This window comes from Ceratosolen solmsi, unplaced genomic scaffold (assembly GCF_000503995.2).
Source record: "Ceratosolen solmsi marchali unplaced genomic scaffold, CerSol_1.0 scaffold11, whole genome shotgun sequence".
Lineage (NCBI taxonomy): Eukaryota > Metazoa > Arthropoda > Insecta > Hymenoptera > Agaonidae > Ceratosolen > Ceratosolen solmsi.
This window is the reverse complement of record NW_011948416.1, coordinates 4,717,892-4,740,284: the sequence shown is the minus strand read 5'-3', so window position 1 is coordinate 4,740,284 and position 22,393 is coordinate 4,717,892. Positions and strand designations below refer to the sequence as shown.

The 22,393-nt window shown below is 31.3% G+C and overlaps 2 protein-coding genes across 2 annotated transcripts; both read right to left on the bottom strand.

The window, feature by feature from the left end:
* Nucleotides 1–3,319: 3,319 nt before the first annotated feature.
* LOC105359214 (endoplasmic reticulum-Golgi intermediate compartment protein 2) lies at nucleotides 3,320–6,669 on the bottom strand. Its single transcript, XM_011495735.1, has 5 exons — nucleotides 5,683–6,669; nucleotides 5,053–5,425; nucleotides 4,520–4,770; nucleotides 4,183–4,443; nucleotides 3,320–3,545 (listed from the first exon to the last, which is right to left on the bottom strand). Exons 1-5 carry the CDS (start codon nucleotides 5,786–5,788, stop codon nucleotides 3,352–3,354), a joined length of 1,185 nt encoding a protein of 394 aa, XP_011494037.1. The 5' UTR covers nucleotides 5,789–6,669; the 3' UTR covers nucleotides 3,320–3,351.
* Nucleotides 6,670–8,532: 1,863 nt separating this feature from the next.
* On the bottom strand, nucleotides 8,533–10,226 carry LOC105359213 (lethal (2) essential for life). The gene is made up of 2 exons (XM_011495734.1): nucleotides 10,135–10,226; nucleotides 8,533–9,102 (listed from the first exon to the last, which is right to left on the bottom strand). The coding sequence occupies exon 2, from the start codon at nucleotides 9,064–9,066 to the stop codon at nucleotides 8,563–8,565; it is 504 nt and encodes a 167-aa protein (XP_011494036.1). The 5' UTR covers nucleotides 9,067–9,102; nucleotides 10,135–10,226; the 3' UTR covers nucleotides 8,533–8,562.
* Between the last annotated feature and the right edge of the window lie 12,167 nt (nucleotides 10,227–22,393).

The following is a 22,393-nucleotide window of genomic DNA, read 5'->3' as shown; positions in this document are numbered from 1 at the left end:
TTTGAAAAAACATTATCTATATTCGCATATGAACTAGATACCAATATAATAATTTACTCTAAATACGTAAATGTGTATGTACGTACGTATATCTTAACCTATTCTACATATAAAGATGTTTTGTGAAATAAGCGAACACTTCTCTATGCGCCAACTATTCTATTAATAAATATAAAATTATAATATATGTTAAATATAATATATCTTATGGTGTTTTTGAAGCGTTTGCAAAAATATTTTATTATTCGCTAGCACAGCAAACAATTTACACAAAAATGATTGCTATCATTATTTTACAATTTACCTTGTCAAATGGAAATCAACTCTTTCGTTAAGTTTTATAGAACCATTTTTTACCACACAATACAAGAGAGAGAGAGAGAGAGAGAGAGAGAGAGAAAGTATAGCAACTATTACGATATAAAAGTTCTATTATATCAAATTTAATTTATTTGCAAATTAAATTACAATTAAATTTTAAAATGTCGCTTTTTTTTTTTTTTTTTTTTTTTTTTTGATATATCATGCAAAAAGAAAATATTTTAGCCAGTTGATTTGTTGCCACGAGTGTCCTAGGTGTGCCATTTTTACGTTAATGATTCATTAATTGGATGTTATTAAAAAATTGAGAGAAAGAATGAAAGAGGAGGAAGAGTACTTTAAAGAAAGGAAGGAAGAAAAAAGAGTACTTTACTTTATTAAATTACGAATATAAGATATATAAAAGATATTCTACATACATATATATATATATATATATATATATATATATATATATTTTATATAATTTATATATAAAAATAAAAAACACACGCGCGCACATACACAAAACACAACACAACCCAACACAAAACAACACAACATCGCTCTACGGCAAAGTATTCACAATGTACATGAATAAGTCAAATACAGATATATAAACAATTGATGCTATAATTTATTTTTGTATGCTTGACTTATCGAAGCTTGAATCAAATCTGTGTTCGATGTTGTAAAGGCGAGTTTTCACACAGAATGATTTAATAAATAAACTTTCATTTTGTCATTTTTTTTTTTTTTTTTTAACATGCCTTACGTAACTTATTTCGAAAAGTTAAGAACTTTTCGCCTACAGTGTAAACATTATTTTATGATTATTATTAATATTATTAATATTATTATTATTATTATTATTTAATCAGAGTTATTATAAAAATTCTTTGCACTTAAGTTATATGATAAATAAATTTGAGCAAGTTTTTTTCTCTGAATTCCTTTCTAAATTCGACGTTCTATGTAGATAGAAATATTTTTGCAGCTACATAGATATATGCCTCAGAATATTAAAAAAAAAAAAAAAAAAAAAAACATGGCATTCGATTATTGTTATTTAAATGATGAAAGTAAGTGCCGTTAGGTACAGCATCATAAGATTCAAAATTAAAAAAAAAAAGAAAGAAGTGTTAAGCTTGTCAGTTGTGACGATTAAGTGTAATGACTAATTGTTTCATTATAACTATATTATAATACGATTTAATTAAAATTAGGCAAATAGAATATTATATACGTTACCTAAGATATACATACCTATTTGTAATTGTAATTGCGCGAATGTGCCTGGGACGAGTGAATGTTACAATAATGTGAATAAGTGAGAGGAGCTCGTTTATAATTAAGTGCAGCATGCGTTTTATTATTATTGTATTAATAAAAGCTAGAATTTATTTTGAAAACTGTCCTGTTAAAAATATTTTTGTATAAAATTGAAATTAGTAAAAACAAGAAGAAAAATACTTTTTTTTTTTTTTTCTAATAGACTTAGTATGACTTATTTGTCTAATCGTTGTATAAAATAAAAAAAAAAAAAAAAAAAAAAAAAAAAAAAACGAACAAACAAACAAACAACAAACTGTAATAGTACGGATTTATTGTCATAAGTAAGCCTTATTATTGTACACCGTTTAATTTATAATCAAATAATAATAAATGTATATAACTAGGAAATATTTAAAAAAAAAAAAAAAAAAAAAGGAAAAGTAAAATATATATACTGTCATAACAATTATAACGATTATTTCATTATATTGGATTTTTTTTTTTTTTTTTGAAGTATGGAAGCAACAAGATGTTTATATACAAAAATATTTTTAATAGGAAAGCTGGTGTAATAGATAAGTGGTGAAACATTTTATTATCGTTATGCTGAAGGCCAGAACATCACGAATTATTGGTATAAACATTAATTCCTCGGGTTCATTGTGGTCTTTCGAATCAAGTGCAAAAACGCTTAACATTATAAGGCATAAAAAACAAACAACAAAGCAAAGTTACTTGTGGACATTCGAACAAATAGCGATATTCTTTCTTGTAAAATATGGAAAAAAATTAAGATTGAGCGTGAAAAGAAATTTTGTGGAAAAAATTATGTTGTTTAATGGCATATTTGGGACATATTTGCTTTCCATATCATTTTCCTTGTATTTTTTCTACAAAATTTTTATTTCTTCTTTTTTTGTTCCTTTTTTTGTAAAATTACGAAAAAACAATTTTCTTTGCAATGAAACATAACATGAATAATAGTAAATTTTACAGCATATTTTACTTGTGATGTGGTCTGAAGAAATTATTTTTATTGCGTATTAACGAGTACAATAATAGGGTTTTTCTTTTTGTCCCTCGATGGTGCATGAGGATAGTAGTCAATATTCTCTCCTTTCCTAGATTTTTACTTGCTGACTCTATCGTAATGTCGAACCAATTTGTATAATCTTGTAAAATACGCTTATACATATGTTTTTCATTCGCTATAAAAAAAAACTTCTGTGAAACGTTACGAACCATTGCCACGAATAGTTGTTTTAAAAGCGCTTCTACCAATGCAATTTTATTTTATAAATCAGCAATTTCTTGTCTCAATGAATGAACGAGTAAACACAATGTCAAATTTATTGAATAATCAAAGGAATCTTTACGGAAACTGCATGGCAGTTCACAATTAAATATAATGTACCTTATTGTTGCCTTAATGTTTGTAACTTGTACAATCACAGAATAATGTAAAATATATATTATGGACATAAAATCTGTTGAATGTTTCATTAAATACAATACGATTATCCTATATTTACAAATCATTATGTCGATGTAATATCTATCCTACTTTGTATATAAAAAGAGCTTACAATTAAAAACAATAATTGTTATATTTTTTAAATGATTGAGACAGCTTCAGCAATGCTTTGTTTGTAATAATTATTATAAATATTATCAATTATCTTATATATTCATAATTTTAAATACAAGAAGATCAATAATATTCAATTTTTATTTTGCACTTATATTATTCCAATATTGGATGAGATTATCTTAATTTCATTGTGGTTTTGATATTATATTAACATTATCAACGCTCGATGGTGTAAATACGTTCACTAAATTAATAGATTTTATTTTCTGATTGGCTTTATTGTTTACAGTGATTTTCTGATGAGATTTATCTTCCTGATTTTGGAAAAATTTATAAGAAAATATTGTCCAAAAATTTTGTACCATGTTGTTCAATAAACCTGAAAGAAGACAATTAGATATACAAGTTTATGAACAAAACATTAAACATATTAATATATATATATATATATATATATATACACGTTAAGGATTGTTTAAATAGTTTATAGAATTGGATTTTTAATAATTGGATAATATGATTTGTCTAGACTACATTTATATCAAGTAACTGTCTACATTTTCACAATTGAAATAAACATTATATATTTCATTATTTCATCAGTGTGTGCAATTTTAGAAATATATATGAGTTTATTATATATGAGAATAAAAAAAAAAAAAAAAAAAAAAAAAAAAAAAAAATTTTAAGGCAGAATATGTATATAGAAAGAAGATAATCATTTTCAAAATAAATATTTTATACGCAATTTTACTTGATTATTTCTCATAAAGTTAAACATCGAATTTCATTATGTTACATACATATATATACAATTAATATTTTTTTCTTGGATAATATCCTAAAGTATTAAGTTACAAATAAATAATGCACACACTAACTAACGCACACTCAACACACAGATATATATATATGTATATATGTTGTTCTTTTCAATGCAAATTGTGAATTGTGAATGTGAGTTGCGAATCTAATAATGAATTAATTAAAATGAAATAACGTGTATTAAATCTTACCGTTCGTTACAAAAATGCAACCAATAGATGCACACAATTTGACTAAAAATTGGCAAATAGAGTCGCGCTCTTGTATCACCTTAATTTTCAATGCACTGGTGTCATAATTAAAAAATATTCCACTTATTGCATGCGAACCTTTCCGTAATTTAGCTTTCACTTCGTGATCCTGGACACTGTACTGATATGTTTTTGACTTGTACATTAACATATTTATATCAGTAGATACAACTTCGATGAAATATTGAAAGAGCACTGCATCTGGACGAAAGAAGCGCAAGTTGAGGAGAAATCTGATGCTTTGATGATAATAGGAGGTGTTAGTGTATCAATTTACTTTCAGTTGTGACTTTCTCCTCACCCTCCAGTGGATGAATAATTCCTGGACTAGGTTTACCAAATGAGAAGCGATTGATCCTATGCGTGAAGTTATATTCTCGCTCGGGCATGAATGCTGAAATATGAACATGTCCTCGGGGGAGCGTTAATGACTTGCCACAGGTCACATGAAAGTTTCCGGCAACCTTATTTATGTTTAAAGTTCCGTAAATTCGACATGCGTTTGGTGGGTAGGAGGGTGTGTAAGTTCTGAAATGAAATGTCACATTGTAAATAAGTAAATTGAGCGCATATAGGTAAGTGTAAAATAATCATTTTACAAGCATATTTTTAATATCTTTCTCATAATTATTGTATGTATGTATGTATTTATTTATTTATTTATTTATTTATTTATTTATTTATTTGTGTTATCAGAAACAGTCTCAGCTATATATTATGAATGTTCGCTATTGATTTCTAAAATAAAAAATTCAAAATTTAAATTGATTTAATACTCTGACAAATGTATAAACAAATTTAGTGCTCTACCTCTTTGGCATTACGTTAGAAAATGTTAGTTGGTTGGATTTCCATAACAATTCGTGAATGGCATGATATTCTTCTCTGAAATAAGAATTCATGTGCTTCAGAGCTTCAAAATGAGCACGCTGATCGGGCGTTAAGTCCCACCACGTGTCCTCTTCGCGCAGAGTGTCCAATGTCATTAAATTTTGATTTGTAGAATCTACAACGTCGGCACCAATTTGCGAGCACGGCATTGCTACCGTTACATCAATGTTCATCTGTAATCGACTGTTATACTCTGTATCCGGTTCGAATTTAAATTCTAATCTACTGTCTAGAAAGTAAGATGTTTCGGCATAAATGAGATATATTATTATACAAAAGCTTGCCAGCGAAACTGAAAAAAAAATGAATTATTTTATCAATATTTCACTCCTAAAGCTCATTAAAAGTATTAAGTTAAGGAGAGTAATAATGAAAAAATCTATAGGTAGCAGCATATAAATATATTGATTTTCATTTGCAATTGCTATCAACAACAATATATATTGTATTATTATAAATTTAGATGAAATCTTGGATATGATCGATTTCATAAACGATAAAACATTTCTCAAGACGTTATAACATTTGACAATAATAATAATTGCTTACATGCTCCACCGACAGCCGATTGTTTCCTATAGTCTTCTGGTATTTTAGGAAATGCATCGAGCTCTTTTACAACCTTAATATTAATATTCCTTTTACGTAGCATCATTGGACAACGTTAAAATTTATTTATAGCTGTAAAAATTGTAAAGGTATTACAAAGCTGCGAGCATGCTTGATACAATGCGCATTCGTACGAATACTGTTCTGTCTTAATATAAATGATAAGCATTTATAGTAAATATATACAAAATATCATCAAGAGAGCACTGTATCTTATTGTATAAGCTAACGCTCTCGCATTTATAATGCTTAACTATCTTCATGCTCGTTATTGGTATAAGCAAATAGTTCTTGGGGCAAAACGGAAGGTTATGGTAACTCTTATTAAGTAAGCCGACTAATTGCCATTCGATAATCATAAATATGAGAAAAAAAAATCTTCAAAAATAGTAAACAGGTAGCGTGACTCACAGGTGCCGTAATAAATTAATGTAAAAGCAAGGCTTTGTAATAAGTGTTTATAGGGAGTGCACCGTTCACCGGCACAATCCACTCTTTTTCCCCGCAAACGTTAAGGTTGAAACGAATGTTTATTTCGTGCCAGCTCATGACATTTTATTCTACGTGTACGCTTATGCTGGCTTATTCTTATCTCCCTTGACGTCACTTTTAACGATCGCTTTAAACAACATTACTCGCTACGAACTCCAAACGCCTACGCACATACGAATTCCCAAGCAAAACAATTTTTTTCGAGGTTACGTTTGCTCGCTGCTCTCGACGCTTTTAAGCATCCAGAGGAAATTGCATAAGAGCCTTAGCAATTGCAAGCACAACCAATTGGGAACAATCGCTCTAAATCGTCGTTGGGTATAAATTATATGCGGCCCGGATATTCGAATAGATTTGTTTATTTTTATGCGGTTAATTCAATTCGATCTAATGTAATGGCCAATTACGATATCTATGCGCAAATGAACAATGATTGTCTTACTGACATTGAGGCTCTAATGAATCGGACTGATTTAAAATCCAAAGAAGACATTTTATTTACATGCCGTTGTATTTTTATCAATGATAAAAAGATTTTCGCGCTAAAAATATTATTTCACGATGTGTAGTACTGACTATGTCGAAGATTCGCGATATAATGAAAACTAATTTCAATATAACGTCTATTACAACTATACGTGCTATTTTGATGAAATTTATCGACTTAAATTTAGAAACTAGAGGCAGAAATAGGAGGTTGATATTTCATAATTATAAACTATCGTTATTAATTAAAAGTACAAGAACTCCAGCTTTCGGCGTTCACAACTATAAACACGTACGCACATACACGTTTTATTGAGCTCGTTCGTGCCAAGTCGATTAGTCGCACATAACATCGCTTACTTTCCTCAGACTACCAGACGTTCCTACGTCTATACAATCTGTCAAGTTTATTTTCCTGATTATAAGTTGATAAAAAAGAAAATGAGAAAAAAGTGAGAGAGAAAAAGAGAAATTATATTGTCGAGTCAATGCTGAATGAAAGGCCAGAGAGTCAATATAAAAATCAATATTTCACAACAAGTGAATTATTGTACAAAGAATGAAAATTTTGCAAAAGAATCGCACAAGACCTTGAAAATTAGAGATTTTTAATAAACTCTTATCTAAGATAAGAATCAGTTGTGTTTCATTATTAGTTTAAGGTAAGAAGACAAAAATATACGATATACGCAATTTACGCGTACGAAGTATACGGCATTGCTTATGATTTAATATTAAATAAGGGAGAGAGAGAGAGAGAGAGAGAGAGAGAGAGAGAGAGAGAGAGAGAGAGAAGGAAATAGAAATACTACCATCGCTGTAAAAAATTCACGAATCCCAAATAATTTCGATGTCATTTATGTCGAGACAAATCATTCATAATTGATTAAACACGTCCATCGTCAATACATCCTCAAAGTCCCTTAAAAGTCTTCTCAAAAGGCCTATTCTATCGTCCTCTACATAAGTTCCATCATTCTTCTCGCTCTAGCAAAACATAAAAAAAAAAAAAAAAAAAAAAAAAAATGAAAACTAAAAACAAAAACAAGAAACAAAAAACAAAACCTCGATTTTCTCAATTTTCTCCCATCCGAATTTGATTTTACGCTCGCGCGATCATCACATTGTAATTGTAAAAAGCATAGAGGAAAATATTATATAGATCGCGTGGGTAAGCGACGTTGACCGTTTCGACGATTCATCATCGGCTGGCGATTTGCCCGACGGCCAAAATTAGCGGTGCGCTAATAACGCGGCCTTGAGATAATGAATCGCGCGTACTCTATTTATTTTAATGAGAAGAAAAAAAGAATAAAGTATTAGCTTATCCAAGATATTCCGAATCTGCGTCACAGCCTATGGTTTATTTTGGTCCTACCACCGTCGGCTACGATGACTAATATCGCCCACGGAAGAAAATGCCGACCATCTGCATTTGTGTATAGGCTCCATGTGAGTTTCGCTTGGGCCCATTTATTTTTAGAGCGTTATTCCTCGTGTTTTTAACGGGATTCGAGGCATGACGCATGGTTTATTGTCTAAGTGTAGGATAAATATTATTGAATAAATGTACGTCAAGTGCTTAAGTAACATGATATAAATATTTATTGAAATAAAGGGTCGGTGGTGGTGTGTTGGACAATGACAGAATCGTTTGTTTGGCAGGTGGGCCGTAGCAGCCACGAGGTAAAAATCCTCATTGGGTTTTGTTGCTGTAACGAGGGTCGGCTTTAGCATGAACTTCTGGGTAACTTGTAAGAGTTTTTTTTTTTTTTCAAATAAGCGCAAAGCTCGAGATCGTCTTTGTCGAGAGCAGCACCCTCCGTCCGACGTTCGCCACTCCTAGACGACGGCAGGGCCCGGGCTGTGCTGTATGGGTATGATCTTCTCGCCGGGAGCGGCGATGGCGAGGGCGGGCGCGGTGACGGTGAGAACGCCGTCGGAGGAGAGGCTGGACTCGACGTTGCCGATGTCGTGGCCCTCGGGCAGCAGGTATCGCCTGATGAATTGCCTCGATACGAAGCCGTGCTCGTCCTTCTTCTCCTCGTGCTTCGCCTCGACGACTATGCAATTGTCCACGGTCTTCACCGTTATCTCCTCCGGCTTGAACTGCTGCACGTCGATTATCACCTGGAACTTGTCCTTGTCGTGCTGGACCTTGGAGACGCCATTCGACTGCTCGAGGAGATTGCGCCAGGGCCGGTAGTAGCCCCGGAAGGAGGGTGTCGAGAGCGTGCGCACGAGCTCGTCCCGCGAAAGACCCACGCCAAAGTGCTGGTCGAGGAGGCGGCTCGGGCGCTCGAAGTCGTCCCACCAATCGCGAAAGAAGGTCGGTATCAAGGCCATCGCTCGATTATACTTGGGCCAAATCCAGGAGGCTTCCTGCGAAAAGATCTAACTACTGATTCCCGTGGATTATTCGTTGGTGCCGGCTAAGGCGTAAGCCGGCGGAAGGATAACCTCGTCAATTTTCGATTATCTATTCATTTTTAAATTAGTTCAATGCTGCGTTTAATGATAATTAGTACATATTAAGAACTAAGATGAATCGTTTTAATGCGACAATTGTACAATTTCTACAATTTCATAACGATCATTTTAAGTGATAACGTTGCAGCAGTAATATTATAAGGCTTATGGCAAATGCACATATAAGGCGTTATTGACAAAATGGTCCAACTACTCGGCGGCTTATTGATTATCAATACAACTAACTTGGTAAATACAGCCAAATACTTGAATAATCGAAAAATATAAATAAACACTGTGATCCGATGATAATATGTTAATTGGTTTTATTAATTAATTTAATAAATACCGCTGAAGCGACTATTCAAGATATATTAATCTCCAAGTAAACTAATGGGTCTATTAGAATTATAGTAAAATAAATTTTTACAATCATTCTCGCATACCCGATATCTTTAAATGCTTAATATCGATCTAGTATATAGCGTTCCATCAGTTTTCTATTATTATATTATTTAAAAAAGAAGAAAAAAAGAAGATCTTATTCTCTCTCTCTCTCTCTCTCTCTCTAATCATATGATAAAAATCCAATAGCAAAATGTTGTCAAATATTGTGTAACAATTTTGAAGAGAGAGAGATAGATAGATAGATAGATAGATAGATAGATAGAGAGAGAGAGAGAGAGAGAGAGAGAGAATAAGATAGAAACGAGGCAGAAACGTGAAAAATGACAGGACTTGATAGAACAAAGCGCCCGATATAATTGTAGCAGCGATTCGATTGCTCTAGATCTCGAAATTCTATATTGACGAGCAAAACGAATCACCGACCTCGTCAAGCGTGCAAATTACTCGAAGAACATGATGAAAAAGGCGCGCGCTGCTTTCCCGTAATTAAAGCGCGACGAGCTTAACGAGCTTGCAGTGCTGATTGGCGTTTCTTACTCTTTATCAAGGAGCTGAGGATCCGCGTGCGGTACCGTGCTCGGCTTTGACACTGACTGTCCGGGACGACCTGCCGGTCAGCTATATACTCTCGGCCGGGCCCCACCACCTCCGAGACAAGTTTCCGCGTTCCGACGCAAATCGTTTCCGAGCCTCCCGATTTATCCCGGCGCGTCACTGTCGATCGCCGATACAAAGCCAATCGAGATTCGTGGCCCTCGCCATTCATGCTGAGCTGGACCGCGACAACCGATTGGAGTCCCTTGAACGCCATTGAACACGATATTGGTCGTCGTTATTAACAAAATTAAAGCTATTTCTCGATAATTAGAGCGAAGATCGTCGTCGTTGTTGTGCTCGTTGAACGAGTCGATGAGTGTGCGAATGATTTCAGATCGAAATTTCTTAGTTCGCCGAATTGACATGCGACGAAAGATAAAAAAAAAAAAACAGGTTTACCAAGCTTAATTTCTAATGGAAATGGATAAAAGTGTTTTTTTCACAAGCCAATAGCACGGAATTTGTTGGGCAGAAATGTCGGCCACTAGCATTTTCATTAATTATCATGAATATAATGATAATGGGCAATTCGAATATTATTGAAATGGTACCTGTTACGTTAATTAAAAAATATTAGATAACGCATAATGAAAATTAGATTTTTAATTACTTTTGTTTATTTTATGGTAGATTGCTAGCGGATTTTTATTGTAAGCCATTAAATGTGTAATTGTGAGTGTAAAAGCACATCGATAATATTATAAAAGAGAAATTTTCTAGCAATGGTGTAAGATTTGAGAAATTATACTGTTGTAACAAAAAAAAAGAAAAAAAAGAAAAAAAAAAATTTTTAATGCCCGAAAACGTGAAATGTCATCGATATTCGAAAAAAGAAAAGCATTTATTAATTGAAATGGGAATGTGCAATTAATAGCTTTGCACACTTTATTCTATTTTTATTGTATACGAGCAATCTCCAAGCAATAGTAATTTGTTTACAAAAACATTCGGATTTATTTTAATATAGCGTGATTTATAAATAGTCTAATGATTTATATGAATATTTAAATACACTTTTCGAGGAGTATAGCTTATAGTTGGGGAATAGTCTCCGATAAATTAAATATAAATTAATATTCACGCTCGAATGCATTGTCTTCTCCTAAGTAATGAAAATAATGTTTCATCTCAACGAGCCCAAGAGCCATTATAGCGTTCGCCTATAAGCCTCGGTTTCGGCAAAAATAACATATCGATGAAACGTTCTAGGGCAACACGAGCATACATTATTCGCCAACATTCGCTAAAATTAAAGCGTTATATGAAAAAAAAAAAAGATGGCGTCTGGAGTATATTGTGTCGGTGAATCAGCGCCGCTCGATTTGGAAAAGAGTCACTGGACCAAGTTGTCGGGTAAAGCGTCATCACGGCGGAAAATTATCAAAAGAGTGCGACACAAAGAAAATTCAATGTCGTGGAAGCGTTTGTTCGGAACGGCCGTGCAAACGTTTATCCACTCACTCTCTCTCTCTCTCTCTCTCTCACCATTAGGGTATACAATTTACGCTATTTTTACATTTATAAAGCTCTATTGCAAGGGTCATGATAAATATACAGCATAGGCTTACATGAAAATTTATATGCACTTTAAGTTTATTTTTCTCGTAATAATCGGGAAACTTTTCATTTCTGTAATAGTTCCGAAGGTTTTACGAGTCCTATCGATCATTTAAAAATAAATTTGAGATACGCCGGACAAAGGTGCAGAATAAAGAACGTACTTTTAATATTATGTAGAATAATTTAAAATTTTGATTTTAAAAGATGGAGAGAGGGTGAGAGAGAGGGAGGGTGAGAGAGAGAGAGAGAGAGAGAGAGAAAGAGAATCATAGATCCTCAAAATATATCCTTAATATATGCCGTTGATGCACCATACAACATGTGGGTCAAATGAAAAATGCACTATAAATAAATAATAAATATATATGATATGCCTAACAGCCAATAAATCAGATTTATATTATCAATTGACATAAAAGTATTATAATGGCAAGATATTTGCTTCGTTAATTTGAATATTCATATTTGAAAAGCCCAATTTTCATATATTCTTATACGAATAAGAGACAATATTAAAATAAAAGTAATAGAATTATAAAAGAGTCGCTGAAAAGTGATTAAAGTAAATTTTTTTTTCTATTGGTTTTGATTTTAAAGAGCGATGTTCTTCAAAATTTAGTTCAGACAATCTGCTTTATAAAAATTTCGAGTAATTTACAACTCTATTATTTCTGTAACTAATATTTGTATAACGTTTCGTCTATCAGTTTCAATCTACATAAATAATTTCATTAAATAAAACATTTCCTTGCAAATGCCCATATCCATACATTTTAAATGTTCACTAATTCGTATTATTAATCACTTAAATAACCGGCCACTATCTCTTTATATAAAATCAAAACATAAATACAATATATTATATATAATCACGTGCTAATGTTAGTGCTAATGATAATAGATAAAAGCTCTTTCATTATACATACTAATATTATTGCCGCGCGCTGAAAAGCACATGTTAATTATGTTTTGTTAATTATTACATTTAAATTGATTATAAGAACATTGGCCACAGCTGGCCCTGTGGCGACACCTAACGAATACCTCGCGAACTCCATAATACCCAATAATAATGACCTCGGTCGGTCATAGCGATGAACGTGCCGGTGAACAATGATATAAGAAAATTTTTATAAAAATTTAAGGATTAAAAGGCAAGCCTTGGTCTCCAAAAAAGATTAATTATAATTAAAAGAGCGTGTTGAGAAAATGGAAAGAACAGAAAGTATACAATCACATTATATATGAACAAAAAATTAACAAAAATGATAATCCCTGACTTTATTCGAAAATAATATAAATTTAATAATTTCATAGTATTTACTGAAATTATAATAATTTATTATTACTTAAAAATGAATAGAGCGTACAAGTCAATTTACAACTTAAACATTGTGTGTATATATATATATATATATATATATATATATATATTTATTTTTTTTTTAACTACCTACTTATTCTTATACAGACGACGTCAATATTTTTCTGTATAGAAAATAAAAAAATATACTCTTTCTTAAACTTACTTTTTCAAAACCATTTATTTGCACGTTTCATTTACATTCACGCTTTCCAAACTACCAAAAACTTTAGATTTATTGAATAAACAACAATTCACTTATGTATATTAATACAGTAAACAACAATTTACATAATACCATGTGACGTTTGATTTATTTAAATAAATAAACCTGCTATTTTACTATATAATTATATTTTATTTTACAATTATAAAAACTTGCGTCTCTGATCTGAGAGAAGAACGAATTTTTCTATACATTTTATATCGGAATATATAACTGCGTAGATGTTATATCACTGGACAATTTAACATAAAGTAATTAGTATCGTTATTAGCAACCACTAAGCACTGAAAAGCACGAAGAAAATTGTTTTATATTAAAGCGTTATCGAGGCAATAATTGGTATTATTTGAATTTATTATTTGATATATTATTATTTGATATATTATTATTTGACATTATTATTGGTATTATAATATTATTATTTGAATAATATAATATTTGTAATTAACAGTCGTTGATCTGTATTGAATGAAAAATATATAAAGGACAATCTTTAATACTGATAATTTATCATTATCATTCGTACATTTTCATTGTAACTTAAATTTGTCTTTCGAATTCTCGGTTTTACTTGATATGCTGAATATTGCTAAGAAAACTTTATTAACGTATATTATAATATCGTCGATTAATAATTGACGTAATAATAACATGTAATATTATCGCAATTATGTGCGGTTATATGATAAATGTTAAATGTTTCAAATGTGAAATATAAAGGACTCGTATCGAATCATTTTTTATACTGGCATAAAGGCCGCGGGGGGGTTTTTTTTTTTTTTTTTTTTTTTTTTTTTTATTACTTTTGATTTGAACATTTTTTATTCGGTAATGATAAATTTTATAAAATTTAAATAAACCTACAATGACTAGAAGCATATTTTATTTTTATAAAATATTTAATGTACAAGTATATAATTAAAATGGTAAATTAATAAATTAATAAAATATTTAAAAACATGTGATTAATTCATGCATTTTTCATTATTAACGAATTATATCGAAAATGGTTGGATGCTTTGTAAAAAAAATTGGACAGAAACTTTCATATATTACGTTTATCTTTTTTGAAAATAATTTTCTTCTTTTAAACTAATGAAACAATTATCTGAAATGCATTTAATTGTATCTTAAAAGTTTTAACTAAATTAAATTTTGACCTAATTTTATTCTTTAGCGGATGTCTACTGGGAACAATAAAGCATAATCTATGAACAAAAATTATGTAACCTTAGATAAAGTACTCGTTCGAATTGTACGTTATTATTGTCATTCGCTTAGTATTAAAATAAAATAATAAATTAAATTGAAATTTATCTCTTCGGAACTCCTTTGCGATTGTTGTAATTATTATTATGTACATGCATATACATTTAATAAGTTTTATACGATATCAATAATAGTATTTCACAAAAAGAAAAAGGAAGAAAGAAAAAATGATAATGCAATTAATTCATAAAAAAAGCCTTGCGCTATTAAATCAGAAAAATTCCCCACGGCGTATACGTAGGCTATTAAGCTTACGTAAATGAAAGGATATCCAAGTGCATTATATCACATGGAAATTCGATTGGATATCTGGGGACTCACCCATTATCCATCCTCTCCTCTTAATCCAATATTTCTCTCTCTCTCTCTCTCTCTCTCTCTCTCTCTCTCTCTCTCTGTGTCTTTCGTTATTGTTATTCGTGTTTTGGAGGATCGAAGCAGCTGTATATCTATATAATACGAGCAATCCATTGGGCGAAGGATCAAGAAACGATGCCAAGGTCGAAAGAATCGGTCGACTGGCATAAGGAGTCGCATCGTCACACTCTGGAGAATGTAATTTTCCTTACGAAGTTTTATCTTCCTATTTAATTCATGTTCATATTTAACCTTAAGCTTTTGCTTGCGCCCTCAAGATGATCCAAACTGATCGCTCCGAGCGAGGTAACCAGCCAAAAGGTATTGCGCAAGTTCACTCCCTCCCTCTTTTCCCATATATTTTCACTTTTTCACTGGCTCCGGTAGAGTAGGTCTACCCCGAAGCCGACACCAGCTCTCCCATCTACGGCTGGCTGTTCGACCAACTTCCTCGAACTCAATTCGCCCGTGAACTTTTATCCTTCTCCGCGATAAAGCATAAAATTACAAGGCGATGTAGCGAGCGAACGCGCTACGGATTTTCTCGTTTGTATAATTGAGCACGTAATATACGATGATGTAGAGTGTTTCCTTGCCCCCCGTATATCTTACTTTTAAACTTCACTTTCGTACAAGTGGGCACGGATGATTATAGGTTGTATTAGATGTAGTAGTGAACTCGGGTGAGAACTAAAGATTCTATTAAAGAACCTTGCTTATTGAAATTGAGCTTTGGTAAATGTCATTAGTAGTGGAGCATAATTGAAAAAAGTTTTGCGATGGAAATATGCCAAGCACCGGGTGCTTTTGAAAAGCGTGTCGGTGTTCATTGCAAGCTCTAGAAAAATTGATAACGTTGCACTGGAAATTTCAACGAGTTTACGTATCAAATTTATAATTGCGAATTTCGAATAGAAAATTGGAAAGGAAAATTTTCAATAATTATTCTCATTAATTTAACGTTATGTAATGAGGTAATTTATAGCGTTGGAGAATTTATAATAATATATAAATAATAAATTTAATAAATTCGGAGAAATAATAATATGAAGATATGACGGAAATCATCATTCTTGTTTAATGTCAAACGACCTTGGGATGCGTCAAAAAATTATTAATTTTACCATTGATTTGAATAAGGAATGATTGAAGGAGGTTTGACGGAAGAATTTGGCATAGAGGGAGATGATGATTACATTCTTGGATGATAGATTACAATATTTAGTGGTCTCGCTACATTCTTTCGACGTAATCGAAGCTTCCATCGCTATAAATACGTCGAAGATTTTGTAATTTTTCCCATTAAGCTGTGTTTCTTTATTCATGAAAAGCTGACGGATTAAAGTTGAAATTTTGAAATTTTCAAGATGAAAAGCATCGATAAAAATTCCTACAGAGCGAATAAAAATTGATTGGCTGTCGGTCCAAACGAAACTAATATTCCTTTATATACGACGTTTATCTTATTTTCTTTTTTCTTAAGAAAAATGAAGAGAAGTATCGTATTAGTAGTTTAAATAATTAAAGGGATCAAGTATTTGTTATAATGAGCCGTGAACTTCGTACATGAGTATTCGTTTAGTCTTTCAAGTAGAAAATACGTTATCTTAAAAGTAATGAAAACGAGGAGGAGAAAAAATTATCGATATCGAATGATAAAATACGATTATTTGCCGTGAGATGAGATTTCCATTAGACAGATATTTTTGAAAATTTGAATTTGTAAGAATGCGCACTTTACGTAACTAGATTTTAATTCAATTATTATTACGTAATAGTGATAGATTGAAAACATTATTTTCATAAAATCAACTTAATATATTGGTATGTGCGCTCAAACGACTTTAGACACGTTAAAAATATTATTCCTATTATTTATTTTAATAGGACATAATAGGATAGTTATAGATCTATAATTTTATTAGTTTTATAAGTTTTGGAGGCGATACTACAGCACCAAGCATTTTAATGGCGTGAAAATGAGCCTTGGAACGTTAAGGCAATGGTTTTTCAGACTATACGAGACAATCCTGCCGCTGACAAAATTAACGCGTTTTCCGGAGAGCTGCGCAATCTCATTTTCACGAATATATGATTTCGCGCTCGCGGAATTCCGTTGTCGGTACGATATACGCCGCTGCTCAACTACAAATCAAAAATGTCTCTTCGCTACATCCACTACAAGCACGTACATCATCCATACGAAAGTCCAGAACACTCGTCTCTAATTTATCGATAAATAACATATCGACAAAAGCGCATTGTGCTCCGCATCTTTCGACAAAGTCATTGAGCGTGTATCCTCGATCAATAGCCGCTGGTGTTTTCAAATCATCGAGCGCTTACTCGTGACGATTGGCAAAGTTTGCAACTTGACTCATAAGAGTCATTCTCATAAGAGCTTTTCGCCACGAGGACTGCGAGGATCGTGTATGCCGACGAGTCAGAAACCCAGAAATTCCGACCGCTCCTCCTCCTCCTCCTCCTCCTCCTCCTCCTACTCCTCCTCCATCTCTGGAGCTTTTCTTATCATCGTCGTTCTGGCGCAAAACACACATTACTTATTTAGTGCTGGCAATACGTAGCGTTCGGTCCGGGTCGAGGTGAAGATAATGGACCTTCAGTTCTTTGGAAATTAAGGGCGTCGATGGAAATGAGTTTATTGGATGGGCGGATTGAGATGTGTGATCGAGGAGGTGGGAAGAGGAAGTTAAGAGCCATTTGCTGTGTGAAAATGAATTGAATTAATTGCACAAAGTTTCACTGTACTTAACAACAGCCATTGCGCATGCAATGTCAAACGATATTTAGGAATGGCTTTGCGAAATAAGCTAGCCACGTGTATTTATTATTAAATATTATTTTAACAAGTAAGAGAATAATAATACAACGATGGAAAGTAGATATTTGAATGGAAAAACTCGAGCCGTCATAAGAATAATTATTCAAGCATCACGTATTTTAATCGAAATCGTTTTATGATTACAAAATACCTTACAAACCATGTTTAACCCTGAATTATTGTTAAATATTTTCAAAGCAATGTGCGCATAGGCCGCCTTTATTTATTTAAACAAACGGATATGTTGTATTGACTGGCTTGTGTATTATGCGCTTCAAGACCGGGGAATACAACTACAATTATTATTTTACGCCGTAATTTAAACGATTGCTTTAATCTCTCGGCTTTAAGATTATTTATTATGCTGGCATTGATGATTAGTACGTTAATACATACTAAGAATATATATTTCATAAGTGTCTTATCGTATCATAATCGTCACTTAAATATTAAATAAAGTCAAGCAGGTTTCTCTACACAACTTATCTCCCTCCTCGATTAATACAATGTAAACGCTCTATTTTTTCTACTTATTAACAATAATTTAATGTTAAATTTCAAAATATTATGAAACTCTTGGTGGATATTAAGATGTCATTATGGTTATTTAGTGATTAAGTAATATACATAAACCTTAAACAAAAACTATAATTATCGTCTTATCGTGAAAATAACGGAGCGAGTAAATTAAATAATAATTAATCATTATGTTCCATATCATTAAAAGAAGATCTTATTGAAAAGATTTTAAAAAATAAAATAAATAAATAAATAATTAATTAAATAAATAAATAAATAAATAAATAATAATAATAATAATAATAATAATAATAAAATTGTATCAGTTTAACAAATGATAAGTATCTGTATAATTATTTTTAATTATCATAAAAATAATAATTTACATATCTACGAGCAACAAAATAAAGTATTAAAAATATAATGGTTTTTCAATTTTTTAAGTATAACGAACAAGTATAACTAATGATTTGACATTATCGCAGAGAAATTGCAAATACTTAGAAATATCTCAACAAATTACTTGATTAATCGTCATTTGTAATTGCCGAGACTGCGGTACTTCATTGTACCTATCATGTGACTATCATTAATCATAAAATTCACACGGCTCTTCATACAAATATATTCTCAATATTTTTAAATATCCAATCGATTTCATCAAAAGCATGTAATTCGTGATTTTTGCAATATTAATTTTAAGACGCTCAACGTATGCCGAATATTTTTTCGATCAACTAATCGCATCTTATACTTAAATAATTTCTCCGAAAGCAGTTCCCATTTCTCATTGGAGATACCAAGCAATTTTGTTGTCATTTTAAAGTTGTTAACACGTCGACGAAACCTCTTTAAAACGCCTTCCACGGTACAAAACTGCTTAAATAACAATTAATTTAACTCGTTGAAGAAGAAATATAAAATTCACATAAAAACGAAATTTTTTTTATTTTTTTTTTTTATTTTTTTTTTTGTTATTACACAAACTAGGCTTTCACACTTATAAATGATACGGTAATGTATAGCAATGAAAAATAATTTTATCGTAATATGTACATCGGACCTCAAAAAGTTTTTAAGACAATTCACAAACTTCCTTTCAAGCTTACATTAGTGATAAACTACATTTAAAACTTGATTATTTGTATAAAGTCAGTAAATGCATAGGAAATAAATGAGTGTATTTGCGTTACTTTACCTGTAAATAAAATAGCGTCATATATATTATTTATTTTTCTCTTAATAACATTTGTTGCTGGGCAAAATCAATATCATCGAAACTCCTTACATAAGTTGGCAGCTACAAGTAAGCATTGGTAAACCGTTAAAAGTCAAATTTAAAATTTTAATCAGTGAATTAATGTAATATATTGTAAGTATTGTGTGAATCGTTAAGTCACGTATTTGTTAATAATATTTTAAAATATAATAATTCTGACGTTTAGTACATTATTTTTTAAAAAATGATGTAAATTATTCGCGAAATTTGGTTAAAACATCTTTTTTATTTAAACAATTTTCTATTTACTACTTGTACGAAAAATAAATCAACAACAAATTTATAAGCATTTGTGAAGACAGAAATTCTGGGATGGCATGGGAAATATTTAACCTACATAAACGTTTATAAAAAAAATATATTAAATTTTAATATAAAAATATAAGTTTTACTTATGAAAAAAAATGAAAAATGGAAAAATTATTTAACAATCTCATGCCAATACTTTCTATTCGATTATTAAACTCGTCTCAATTATTTCATTCCTAAATAATTAAACAGTCATATTGTTACTAAATATTCTTTATTCTAAAAAAAAAAAAAAGATATGTTCTATATGTATTTACTGGGTAAATTGTGCGCGCGCATGTGTGTGTTTTTTGTTAGTATTTGAAAATCGTTGAAATACTTAACAATGAAATGATTGTGTAATTAATATTATCCGTTGTCGAAAATTAAACATTAATGATGCATTTAAACACTGAAATAACAATTAATAAAGATATACTAATGTTAAACGCAATGGTACCACTAACATTAATTCAATACAAAATGAAATAAGTTTTCTTCCCAATTTCATGCAGAGTGACAATTGGATTTTTTTTTTTTTTTTTACATAACAATAATTGCTTGCTAATTAACACATCAATTTGTGAAAATGATATAGTGCGAATACGATTTAAGGATGCGTACTAATTTGTTCATTTTTTAATTGATGAGTTTGGAAATTTTTCAAAAGAAATGTTTTCAATCGAAATTACGAATATTTAAGTCTTAAAAATCCGAGAATAATCTAAACATTAGAAATTAAAATAAATAAGGAATCGACAATGATAAGTAAATGTTAAACACAAATAATTGTTATATACACGTTAAATATAATTTAATGTGCTAAATTACAATTCAATTAGATTTCGTATTTAAAACTTGTAATAATTGCATTTTTATTTAGAGTCAAAGAATATTATTAACGCTAATTAATCTTAATATATATTATTCAATATATTTATTAACTATAAAAAATTCACTTTGATGTAACTGAAAATGCTTGCGTAATGATTCGTTGCTGTGAAATTAAAAGGTCACATGTCGATGAATTCAATTAAATTATAAACATGTATGTTAAGACTGATGAGCAAATATAAATTCGCATTACTTTAACAGTACGGGAACATTAAATTATTTTTAATTAAAAGAATTCTATCAAACGCTATAATGTTCCTTTTGCCGTTTTAAATGTCTTTTTAACATGGTAAACCAGCGACAATAATACAATTTTAATGTACCATTTATAAAATTAAATATCATTGGAATAATTATCAAAGTCTATATTCTCTTAATAATTTATAAAAAATAGTTGAATTTTTTTTTTTTTTTAATAATATTAGTACATTGGAATAAATAATACCTTCTGATTCGCAAGATTTTTCTACATTATCTTTTTGAATTTTTTGATTTCTTAATCATTAGTACCGCATGATCATATAAAAAATGAAGCTTCATAAAGTCTTAATTTCTATAATGGATACTTTGTAATATTATTAGAATGATTTTGATGGAAACTGTGCAATTCTCGCAGATCACTTTGAATCGATACAATGGCGAATGAAATTTAGGAGACAGAACGCGTGGAAATTATGAAATGATGATAAAATTAAAAGATTAAGCGCTATGTAAATTGCGTATAATACTGCTCTCTCTCTCTCTCTCTCTCTCTCTCTCTCTCTCTCTCTACATATATATATATATATAGACTCTCCAATTTGTGTACGAGACAGAATCAAGGAAAGAGTCTACATAAGAGAAGATAAAAAGGTACGCGTTGTGATCCTTAGAAATTTAATTTCATTAGGGTTTACCGCTCCCCCCCCCCCCTCTTCTTCATCTTCGCAATCTTTTCATAAGTTTATTCCACGTGGATTTTATCAACAAATATAAACTCGGGAAATTCAATATACACGAAGGATATGTGGAGGCAGACTAGATTATTCCATCCCGGCCACCTTCGACACAGAGAAAATGTTCTTTCCTTGTTTCGATCGAGCTTGTCAGTGCGTCTTTGCTCTCCCGTACTCCTGCGTCGGCAATAACGCTTTTCGTGCGATCTCGGCTCATAATAATAACCATCAAAATATCATCGCTTGCCCCGTAAAGATAAGTCTTATCAATTCAATCCGAGTTTTTAAATAATCAAGGATTGGAAAATTGCCTGAGCTTAACGCGATACGACGCCTCCGATACGTCAATGGACGAGCCATCCAGCAAAGCTCAACGACCGGCCGTTAAAATTTCAAACGTCATCGAACGTGGCTCGTACGCACGTGGCGACTTCTCTCGTCCCTAATATTCCCGATGGATTTGCAGCGGAGGAGACGGCGAATCGAAAGCACAAGTGTAAGAAGGAAACGAAGCGCAAAAACGACGCTCCACTCGAAGTAACGGATTTGGCCTCCCCAGGGTCGCTCGGCCCGTCCCCGTCATAATAGCGCGCTCTCTTGCTCGTTCTTGCTCTCTCTCTCTCTCTCTCTCTCTCTCTCTTCTATATATATATATATATATATATAT

Coding starts and splice junctions, on each gene's coding strand:
- LOC105359214 (XM_011495735.1), bottom strand. CDS start 5,788: ATGATGCTACGTAAAAGGAATATTAATATTAAGGTTGTAAAAGAGCTC. Junction 5,426..5,682: donor ATCGGCTGTCGGTGGAGCAT/GTAAGCAATTAT, acceptor TTTTTTTTTCAG/TTTCGCTGGCAAGCTTTTGT. Junction 4,444..4,519: donor GGAGAAAGTCACAACTGAAA/GTAAATTGATAC, acceptor TCTTTCGTCCAG/ATGCAGTGCTCTTTCAATAT.
- LOC105359213 (XM_011495734.1), bottom strand. CDS start 9,066: ATGGCCTTGATACCGACCTTCTTTCGCGATTGGTGGGACGACTTCGAG.